General features: G+C 37.7%; 1 protein-coding gene across 7 annotated transcripts in view; it reads left to right on the forward strand.

Moving 5' to 3' along the window:
• Positions 1 to 2896: 2896 nt before the first annotated feature.
• gsdmeb (gasdermin Eb) overlaps positions 2897 to 11635 on the forward strand; it is a 102431-nt gene continuing 93692 nt past the window's right edge. For 6 of the 7 annotated variants that reach the window (XR_014031841.1, XM_081389485.1, XM_081389488.1 and 3 more), the window contains exons 1-9: positions 2931 to 3041; positions 3780 to 4021; positions 4780 to 4972; positions 5851 to 6019; positions 6213 to 6336; positions 6564 to 6680; positions 9715 to 9842; positions 11245 to 11416; positions 11561 to 11634. Coding sequence is in view for 6 of the 7 variants with exons in the window: in XM_081389485.1 (XP_081245611.1) it covers positions 3814 to 4021; positions 4780 to 4972; positions 5851 to 6019; positions 6213 to 6336; positions 6564 to 6680; positions 9715 to 9842; positions 11245 to 11416; positions 11561 to 11634 (1185 nt within the window). In the remaining variant the exon portion in view is untranslated. Of the gene's footprint in view, positions 3042 to 3779; positions 4022 to 4779; positions 4973 to 5850; positions 6020 to 6212; positions 6337 to 6563; positions 6681 to 9714; positions 9843 to 11244; positions 11417 to 11560; position 11635 lie in introns of all 7 variants that reach the window. The other variant, XM_081389483.1, reaches the window with a different exon arrangement.

Below are 11635 nucleotides of genomic sequence, written 5' to 3' on the forward strand. Positions count from 1 at the left end.
AAGAATTATGGATCTTGTCATCAACGTCAAGCCGACCGATCTAATAATGTTTATGGATGACAGAATACATTGATGCTTTTATCATGACTGATATGAAGCAGTTCGGGATTGCTAAGAGACAGCTATCAGCTCCACACGCGACGCGAGTCCCGCGGATATAAAAGGAATAGCCTATGGACATTTCATTCTACCGAACTACACGCAGAATTACTACTCACAGGTCAGTTTATTAGACAAATTAAACTTGTGAGGTAACGCAGCGCTGTTTCACTTGGTCTAACATTAAGTTACACTATCACACTAAACTGATATTTGAGTGTGTTGAAATGTATGTGTTAGTTTGTCTGTATGAGACTAGCAGCTAGATCAACATTAGAATAACATACAGATCATATTCTGACATTTTATCATTGTTGAACTATAAAACATTGATTAGTTTTATGTAAATGTGCTCACCTGTTTAATAAAGTACATGTAGAGCGGTCGAAGTCTCGGACGTGGAGCTCTCGTTTATATACTGTCTATGGGAGCTCTCTGACGGCTCTGGTTGCCATGGCAGCACGAGCGGAAACCAGGGACAACGCGGATATGACGGCATTGGCGGCGTCAAAACGGAAATAAAGAAACGGTCCGTGTCTTCGAATTAATTTACAAATTTCTCCTGGTTTGAAAGTTGTTGGAAACAGTCGGGATAATATAAGTACACAACTAAAAAATGTATAACATAGATATAATGATTTTTGCTATTTTTAAAGCAAAAAAGTTACATATTGTGCCTTTAAGCAATAATAATGGCAGCAAAAAAATTCTAAAACCTGTGGATCAGTACTGCACATCAGCTTGGAGGAATGTTTGCCTGTTGGCCTCATAAACTGCTTTCTTCAGATCCTTCAACAACATTTCTATAAGGTCAAGACTATGACATGACCACTCCAAAACATTATATTTCTTCTGCTTTAAACATTCAATCTATGGTCAATCTACTTGTGGGTTTAGGGTGACTGTCTTGCTGCAGGACTCTCTTTCTGTGGAGTTTCAGTACAAAGACTAACACCATGACATTTTCCTATAGAATTCTGTGGCATAGCATAACACAGAATTCAGATTAAAGCATCCGGGGCTGCGGTTGCCAAACGCGTTGTTAACATAAGTAGATACGTAGACTAATTGTCTATCCATTTGGTTTCTACAGTCAGACTTATGATGCATTTGAGAATCACAGCCCAGGTCCAGAAGTATCAAAGTGGCTTGAGTGGCATTCATTACAGTTGTTCCTAATTTTGAATGCAGTTTTTTTGTTTTGTTTTTTCAGTTGAGTGAGGTTCCTATTTTAGTCCAGTCATTTTAAGCCAAAATGGGGGTCAACCTAGGACAAATTGCAACAGAAGCAAACTCAACTGATTTTGTATCCCATTAGGGGAACATTTCGAAAAACACCTAAATAGCCTATTCATACACCTGTTCATTATTTTTCTCATGTGAATAGGCTAACATTTTTAACCTTTAGATATCACCATGAAAATTACTGAGTTGATTACTTACATTAAGACAAACAAAAAATGTATTACAAGTTTTTTAAAAATGTTTTGGTAACATGAGCAAACGGTGCATAATAATGTATGCGCTAATTTGCATAAATAACACACCATATCTAAACATTGGATATAGCCAGGTGAAAATGTCTTGTAGAATCTTGTAAGTAAAAGACTATAGAGGCAAACAAATGTAGAGATTCTGTCATTCATTCAAGGTCCATTCAACTGTCAATCAGCTGTCACTCGGGTAAGAAAGATTTCCTTTGTTTCTCCTACATGGATTATTCAACCTACATTAATAAAACATACTTGGTGATCTACTGCAATTTATTGGGAACATCTGGATGTGTGTTGAGCTGTGGTACGTACGACTATTATTGGTGAAATAATCTCTGAAATAATAATGAATAAAGGCTGGTTTAAAGTACTTCTTCCTGCCTCTATGTATTAATTGTCTGTTAACATGGGCAAACGGTGCATAATCTAATTACGTATGTGCTAATTTGCATAAATACCAAAACAGATCTAAACATTGGGTATAGCCAGGTGAAAATGTCTTTTTGAATCTTGTTGACATATAACAGTAAAATACTTAATGTTGAGGTAAAAAAAAAAAAACGTTTAGGCTACCCATGAGCATTAAAAAAAAATTGTAATACATTTTGTTTGTCTTGATGCAAGTAATCAACTCAGTAATTTTCATGGTGATATCTAAAGGTTAAAATGTTTACCCTATTCACGTGAGAAAAAGAATGAATAGGCATATGAACAGGCTATATTTGGGTCTTTTTTTTCCTTACTCAGGACATTGAGGATACAAAATCAGTTGAGTTTGCTACTGTTGCAATTTGTCCAACTTTCTTTCATAAAATGACTGGACTATTATTGAATTCAGTGTTTTTCAAACAGAACACTTTTCATTTAAACCTTATGTAACCAACAGTGTCTCATTGACAGTATCTCATTCCTCCAGGCTGCCCCTCCCTACTGTGAGCCACACCAGATATTAAAAACTTTCCTCTTTTTTACATAGTAGGCTAATAGATATTTAGATTTCTGACAGTAATATATAGTTAACGGCAAAACGTTTAATGGTTTTTAATTCCCAGAAAGACACGGTAGGCTACTTGGTTTCACAACCTGCTATATTATGATAAAGTAGGCCTATGCTAGATTTAATTACATATTTATTTTATTACATGAAATCAACTCCAAATTCAATTAAGCAAAGATTTTCGGTGATAACTTTAGAGAACTTGCATGTTGTTTACAAGTACACTCTCTCTCAAGAGATAAGAAGTCTGCTCTTTGATTGACACACTGTGCAGCGAATGAAATCATCTTTGTCTGGGAGTGAGCCAATGAAATACGTGTAGGCGGGGCTGAGGAAACGCTAGGCGTGTGTAAATCTGATGACTCGCCGGGCTTTTGTATGTTTTTCAGCTGTGATAGTAGATGACTGTCTTGTCTTCTCTTCAGCCACACACGCGAAAAGAGCAGACGACGGTAAGCGCGGGATCAGTATTTACAAGTTTTCTGTTGTCTGCAAAGTTGTATTAGTTACTATTAATTAAGTGCGCTTTTGTCCGAATTGCTATGTTATGAAGAGAAAGGATTACAATAATTATATCGCTACATTGTAACGTTACCTTTCGCCTTCTTTAGTGTCAGTTTCAATGTAAGACTAAATTATGTATAGGTATGAGCTTGCTGCTGGTAACTACGGAACTAGACATCATAATATTGTTGTCGCTATACAGCGAGTTATTTGAGTAAGTGTGTCATAGTCAACATGCCTGTTACGTATTTATTACAACTTCAGCTAGACCAGTGTTCATGATACTGGCATATGGTTGTAATACACGGTTCTGAATTATTTATTATAAATATTCCTTTACACTTTATTTTAATGTGTCCTTGTTATAACAATGAAACACTGATATTTAGTATGGGTTAACAAGTAATGGGTTAGTATGGGTAGTTGCTAATTGTGCATAATGTACTGTTATTACTGGAGTAAGTACATGATGTAACGTGTAAGAAGGACAGTGTACCAAATAATCATGTGCCATGGTATTTACATTGTATTTACAAGGTGCTTCAAAGAATTCCTTGGCATTGTCATGGTCAGCTACATGTCTAGAGAACCATGATACTTATGGTTTTTTTTTTTTAGTAATGCACACTGGATGGAGTAATACTTTGAAATGAAATACACTTATGGCAGTTTTGTGCTTTTTCCAGCTGACCCTCAAAAATCTCCCTGTCAGCATTAAAGATGTTTGCAAAAGCCACTAAGAACGTGCTCTCTGAGATTGACACTGAAGGTTCCCTGATCCCACTGTCCCGTCTGAATGACTCGGACGGTCTGGTTCCTCTGGCCCTGGTCATCAAGCGTAATCGCTTCTGGTTTTGGCAGCGGCCCAAGTACTTGACATTAGACTTCAAACTAAATGACGTTCTTGTTGGAGATCCAATAAATCCAGGTACAGAGCACCTTTTCTGTCACTCTTTACTGAAATGGTCTATGAACGTTTGAATTGATCATTAATCCATCACTTTTTTGAAAGGCTAAACACAATGTAATGTTATGTTAATTTCATAAATCTATTTTCTTTGAACTATGGATTTATGGTAAGATGATAAATAAATTATAAATGTAATTTCTATTGTAATATATTTCAATATATATGTAATTACACATTTGTAATGATGAAGTTGCAATTTAGTACATTTGAATACTACACTATTGAATACTACACTACAGTTAAAATTATAATCAAGTACTTTACACACGCTTTAGTATGATAGTCAACGTATCAAAATAAGTTTACTTCTTCAAAGCACGATAAAAGATTTTAAAATGTTCTTTAAAGTAAAGTTTTAATTTGACTATTACAAAATGCACTTTTAAAAGTGTGTGTTAAGAAACATAACCATGAAAGTAAAGTATACTCTCTTTAAGTACACTGGCCTTGTTTTATTTTTTTATTAATATTATAATGTGCATGTACACTTTTTATACTTTTATAATTGGAAGTACTGTACAAGTGCACATTTATTAGAATTAAGTGCATTTTTTTTTCTCGAGGGACTGTATTATCATGAACACATCCAGCTTTATGCTCTCTGTAAATGGTTCCCAAAAATTATGTTTACAACCAGTGTTGGTTGATGATGTTGTTTTTAACAAGGTGTTATATGTGTAGGAGAACTGATGCTACATTGTTATTTTTGTCCACAGTTGTGGTTGAAACCGACTTTTTGTCGTATAATGGCAAGGTTGTGGATAACAAAAGTGGAAGTGCTGCAGCGGATCTTGGGCCGGGGAGCATTAATATAGGGGGGACTGGCTCCAGCAAACTTCAGTCATCGTTTGGAAACCTAAAGAAACAGGAATTGGATGTCCAGAAGCTCTTACAGGATTCCAAATCTAGGTGAGTGACTGACCACTTTTTAGAGCCACAGTCTTCTCAAGCTTGGTCAGATAAGGGAGTGTTGTGATGTGGAATGTGGTTTACACGCGTATTACAAGTGAATGTAAAGTGACTGTTAAGGGCACTGGTGAATGAAAAAAGGGGAAATTCAAGTGCATTGCATGTTGTTTGTGTTGTAAAATTCTTGTTTTATTTTTAACAATTTGTCAGTGAAGTTCTCCTTTCCCGTTTTTAGTATGCTCTTGATCACAAACCGAGATTTAGGCTGTTTTGTAAGTCTCTAAAAACGTTGCTTTAAAAAAAAAATGTATATCACATAAGGCAGTTATAGGACTTTTCACACTGCGCTTAAGCTTGGGTAGGGCTGCCCCCGACTAAAGTTTTTTCTAGTCGACTAGTAATCGTTAATTTAAGCGAATAGTCGACTAATAGCACATTTATGATATGTGTAATAGATGTAATGTAACATTGTGAACTTGTTCTACATTACAGAGAAATTCTAAACCATAATATTGAGCATTTAAAATATAAATTAGCGCTCAAGTGCATGCATAACACTCAAAGTAATGATAATGAATGTGTTGAAAAAACAACCAGACTTACTGAACATTTTAAAATTTTATACTGCAACCAGCCACCAGAGGGCGATCGAAATGCTTTGGCTTTGCTTTTCGAACTATCTCATAGAAAAGTTTTTGGTTTTCATTGTATTCAAAGCCTTATTTGTCATTGATCCCACTCTAATGTCTTAAGTTTTATCGTTTAAGTTATTATCGACAATGAATCGGTCATCGATTAATCATTAGCATCCCTATTGTAGACCAAAAAAACAGACACGTGACAAACCTGTCACACTTAAATCTGTCCTGTGGTTATAGAGTTCTGGACCTGCAGCACTCTCTGATCCAGCAGACACGGGACACGCAGAGGGAGGTGTTGGCGGTAGTGAAGGAGCGAATCTTTACCACCCAGCCCTGTACTGTCACTGAAGAGGTTCAGGAGGGTGGTACCTGCACTGGAATGTTCGGGTTTAATAAGACAATAAAGGTCGGCCTTTCTTCTTTTGTGAAAAAATAAATAAAAGAAATCACACACCCCTCTCTTTTCTATTGACATAACCATGGGTGTATTATCATCATCATCATCAAGTAACAACATTCCAGAGTAGGCATGTCCGGTCCTGATGTCTCCTCTCCTCCTAATCCAGACTGTCCTGTCTTTTTCTCTTGTTTCTCCACAGGTGTCAGTCAATGAAGGGAAGTCTTTTCTTGAGTATGACACTAATGTGTCTATCAACATCCCCCCTAAAACCACTATTGCTTACAGCGTGATTGAACTAGACGTTGCTCACACTGGACACTACGGTATTGATTGCTCTGCATGTTTTGCTAAAGCTGAGTTGTATCATTCTGTAGTTGCTCATTGGAAGTTTTGTACCAATTACTGCTTTTGCTTGAGAAACTAGATTTACTTTTAACAAGTCAAGTGGCAACGGTACCAAAATTGTTTATTGTAAAAAACATTATGGGAATAGTAATTCTGGAGTGTCAAACAAGCAGTAATATGATTGTACCATTGACCATTTTGTCAGGACTGTGTCTGCTGCCAAATGTAAAAGGAGGTTTTGAAGTTGACGGGCTAGTGGAGGTGAAGCAAGCTAACTCAGTCAGTGCTGCACCAGGGAAAACAACCAGCAAACTGCAGGAAGGTAACCGCACAGTTTAATGAGTTGTCTTTTTTTTGACAAACAAAATACCTTCTTTTATCTAAGCATAATTAATCAGAGACTACTACAAGTAAGCCTCTTTTTTTAAAGCTAATATCCCTAAAAAGTGTGAACATTATGGCTCTGTGGCGCTATCAAAACATACATTTTTTTATGACTAGCCTTACGCAGCAACATTGGCTCAACCAAAGGTGTGATCTTGGGGCGGGACTGTCTGTTTTTGAGAACAAGGACACTGATGAGGTACAGAGTGCTGCAGGGATGATGTATTTTTGTAGGCCAAACCTGTAACCGAGTTAGCATTTTAGCACTTCCTGTTCCATCGTCCAAACCAAAGCCTGGTGGTTAAAAGCCTGAAATAAGGTCTGTGGTGAACACAAACTCAAGATATTTTCACATTTTATTCTATGACATAAAACACACCAGTAATACCCAACTCGTGATTCTTTTGAAAAAGGCGGTTGCTTAATGGGACACTACGGAGGTTATTGGAGACATTAAAAGAAAAGAGAAAATGTTTGTTTTTTAATAACGACTGAAAGACCACATTAGTGGTGGTGATTGTTGAAGTTGAGTGACCGTGGTGTATTTCATTTATAGCCTAAGGTGAGCTTTTTATTTCTAGCAATTGTATTTAGGCTTCAAAATTCATAAAAGTTGTGTTAATTTGTGAAGATTATCTTGATGGTCAAGCCCCTATGGCTTTTTCATATTTTTGGCTTTTTTGGATATATGATTTTTTTTTTTTTTTTTTTTATAGGAATGTTTTGAACATTGCACAATTCATATGGTTTAATGCTTACAAAACACTGGATTTAATTAAACAATCTTCAAAGCTATAGCCTATTGCTTTAAACAGCATGCCATTCATACAATGGTTAGTTTAATTTTACAAGAGACTTGAGCTTTTGAAGGCAGAACCGCAGCTGCTGGCTCTAAATGACTTCATTTTATAAAGTTGCCCCACACGGGACTCAAACCCTCAACCTGAAAGGTTTTGGGTTTGTGGCTTAGCAAGTTGCGCCACTCAGTTGACACTGATTCACCAAGCTGCCTTCAGTGTAAAAATGAACACACAAAAGCATTACTTAGCATAATAACCAGATAAGCATGCTAAGCTAGCTTAATGCTAATGTATCTTAATAACATAATATGTTAAGCCTGATAGCTGAAGAGTCACATTAGAAAGAGGGGCATCTGGTTATCATGCTAACCAATTAGCATGCTAAGCTAACTAACATAAGGCTACAAATAGAGGCAAGGTCAACTTTGGAGACGAATATCTCGGGAACTGTAGTGAATATCAAAAGTCCGTTCAGTCATTTCTGTGTGGCTCGGTCCAAAGATCATCTGATCAAATTTTGGACAACATTTTGCAAGATTTGAAGGAGGAGTAACGAAAAAACTGTTTTTCATTTGCTTCAATATGTCGGACAGTCACATTGTTGGAAAATGACAAATAAGATATCGTCGGATTCGGCATAAACCAAGGAACATAATGATATTAAGATATTGAATTTTGAACAAAGTTTTCAAAAGTTATAATCATTTTTGCAACAAAAAAAACGTATATCTCTGGAACACTAGATGAAGTCTTTGAACTTCTCAGGTACCTTCAGGACATGGTGTTGATCATCCCTACCAATTTTTGTGAAGATATGTCAAATTGTTTAAAAGATATAGCAATTTATGCCAAAATTCTAAATGGCGGCCCAATGGGTTGTCCTTATACCCCCTGATTCGGCATGACACAAGGAATCTATAGACACCAAGGTTGTGATTTTCTGTCAAACTGTTCAAAAGTTATTGGCCAATATAGCCATTTTCCAAATCTCATGACCTGTTGGTGGCGCTGTTCCCAAATTTGGCATGGACCCTCAGATCATACTTCTGATGAAGTGTACCCATTTTCGTTTCGATTGATCAAAGTTTGGCTCTAAACCCCTTCTAAAATAAAAAAAGATACAGCCTCTAAACCAATTTTGTGTCGACCTCGTTCAGTTTGGCATAACTTTTGAACGGAGATAAATAAAAAAAATATGTTTAGTCATTTCTGTGCGGCTCAGTCTAAAGATTATCTGATCAGATTTTGGACAAATTTTAAAGGAGTAGCGCAGGGTTCCTCAAACTCGGTCCTGGAGGGCCACTGTCCTGCACAGTTTAGCTCCAACCCTGATCAAACACACCTAGCTGTGAGTTTCTAGTGATCCTGAAGACATTGATAAGCTTGCTCAGGTGTGTTTGATCAGGGTTGGAGCTAAACTGTGCAGGACAGCGGCCCTCCAGGACCGAGTTTGAGGAACCCTGGAGTGGCGATTAAACGGAATACTGTACTTCTGCTACTGTAATGGGCGGAGCCTTGATGTAAGGTGTTTAATGTGATCCGCATGTGAGAGGAATCAGGTGTACTAAGTTTAATGTTTCTTTTTCAAGTTTCATTTTAAAATGGTTCAAAAGTTATAACCATTTAAATGTTGAATTTTTGAACTGGTGGTGGTGCTATCGAGTTGGTCTTAGAGATCCCAAATTTGGGCAAATTACTTAAAAAAAAAAAAGAAGAAAAAAAAGACAACATTTAATAACATGCTTTTACTCCAAACTCACTTCATAACGATAATTGAGCATCCTTCTGTGAGTTGATGTGGCTTCTTACACAAAATAAGGAAGTTGTGTGTTTATTAGTCATGTTTAATCAAAGCGTTTCAATCTTCTGTTTATTCAGCTACAGCGATAGGGATTTCCTGGAATGATGTGTGTTATCATACTTCAGAGGCGGGAATATTTGTCAGGTCTGCGTGAGAGTGCTCTCTGGCTTTCAGATGGAGCATTTACTACCGATCAGCCATGCTGCACTGACAAACTGTGCATAAAATAATCGCAGCCTTTGCCAAATCGTGTGCGGTTTCATTGCGATTAATCGTGCAGCCCTGCTGTAGAGTATACTGTTTTAATGAGTTAATTTTTATTAAAAGCTTTTTTAAAAAAATTATACAGACCCCTCTTTCTCTCTTTTCAGATCTTGAAGGACTCCAAGGGCAGTTTACGGTTTTCTCTAAACTCCCATCCAACACACGCAGCTCATTATTCCAGCAGATCTCTGTGCTCCTGCAGAACAGTGTAGCCATCAGCTTGCTGGAGGACGCTGTAAGTGAGCCGGGAATCTTACTTTAGATTGTTATTCCATAGATCTGTACATTCACCAGCTACTTTATTAGGTACACCTTGCTAGTACCGGTACTGCCTTAATTCTTTGTGGCATAGATTTAAAAAGGTGCTGGAAACATTCCTCAGAGATTTTGGCCTTTATTGACACGAAACATGATAGCATCACGCTGTCACTGCAGATTTGTCGGCTGCACATCTCTATGATGTGAATCTCCAGTTCCGGCACATCCCAGAGGTGCTCTATTGGATTGAGATCTGGTGACTGTGGAGGCCATTTGAGTATAGTGAACTTATTGTCATCTTCAACAAACCAGTTTGAGTTGATCTGAGCTTTGTAACATGGCGTGTTATCCAGCTGGAAGTAGCCATCAGAAGATGGTTACACTGGTCATAAAGGGATGGACATGGTCATCAACAATACTGAGGTAGGCTGTGGTGTTTAAACGATGCTCGATTGGTACTAACAGGCCCAAAGAAAATATTCCCCACACCATTACACCACCAGCCCGAACCGTTGATACAAGGCAGGATGGATCAATGCTTTCATGTTGTTTACAACAAATTTTGACCCTACCATCTGAATGTCACAGCCGAAATCAAGACTCATCAGACCAGGCAACGTTTTTCCAATTATCTATAGTCCAATTTTAGTGAGCCTGTGTGAATTGTAGCCTCGGTTTCCTGTTCTTAGCTGACAGGAGTGGGACCCGGTGTGTGTTCTGCTGCTGTCCATCTGCTTCAAGGTGCGTTCAGATATACTCTTCTGCAGACCTCTGTTGTAACAAGTGTTTCTTTAAGTTCCTGTTGGCCTTTAAACTCGAACCAGTCGATCCATATTGCATTAACAAGCAGTTTTTAAGGTGTACCTAATAAAGTGTCAGTTGAGTGAATACATACTATATTTGCTATGCTGTTATTATCATGTGACCTACCGCCATCAGTTGCGTTGCTTCACTGCCATTCACAAATCCTGTCCCTTGTCCTCATGGGATAGTAAAGTGTCCACCAATGCACACTTCAGAATCTTGCTGGAACTAGTAGGTCATCCGGCTACTTTTTGCCTACTCTTTATGAGTACTATGAATTCGGACATACTTATTTTGTCACATTGTTACACCGTGTTACACTGTTTTCTCCTACTATATAGTAGGGAAGTATGCGATTTTGATTGCAGCCTATATTTTTTATAGATGTGTCAAGAATAAAAACCTAGAAGTTGATGGCGATCTTTACGGTCACTTTTGACAAATTTAATACATCCTTGCTGAATAAAAGTATTAATTATTTCTAAAAAACAAAAGATCTTTTGAATGGTGATGTATAGTATTAATAGATAAGACCCGATGTTAGACATCTTTGGTCTTGTTTGTCCTTCTCTCAGCTAGAGGACCTGTGTGATGGGACACAGCCTGACCTCAGTGCGTTAGATGAAGTTCCTGCTCTTACCGCCACACTGAAGCTTGTACAGAAGGCTGCTGGTTCAAAATCCTCTGGAATGCAGACGAAACCCAGCGCTCTTACTGCCACCCATCTGCTCTTCAGCTCCTTAGATGGTGAGTTGGAGGAAGTCTGGGATTATTATCTGGTCATAATAAGTTTACTTGACATGCATTTTTGTCAGCAACAAGGCCATAATGATTGTCATAAACCTGTTGTCAAATTGACCTTTGTCCTCAAACACTTATGTTCCCATGTAGAGATGACTGACTCTGCCCTGTTTGAGCTCAAATCCTGCTGCAGTTACGCAACCCTGCAAGCTCTGCTCCATCTTG

The sequence above is a fragment of the Scardinius erythrophthalmus genome (genome assembly GCF_964197995.2).
Source record: "Scardinius erythrophthalmus genome assembly, chromosome: 16".
Classification (NCBI taxonomy): Eukaryota; Metazoa; Chordata; class Actinopteri; order Cypriniformes; family Leuciscidae; genus Scardinius; species Scardinius erythrophthalmus.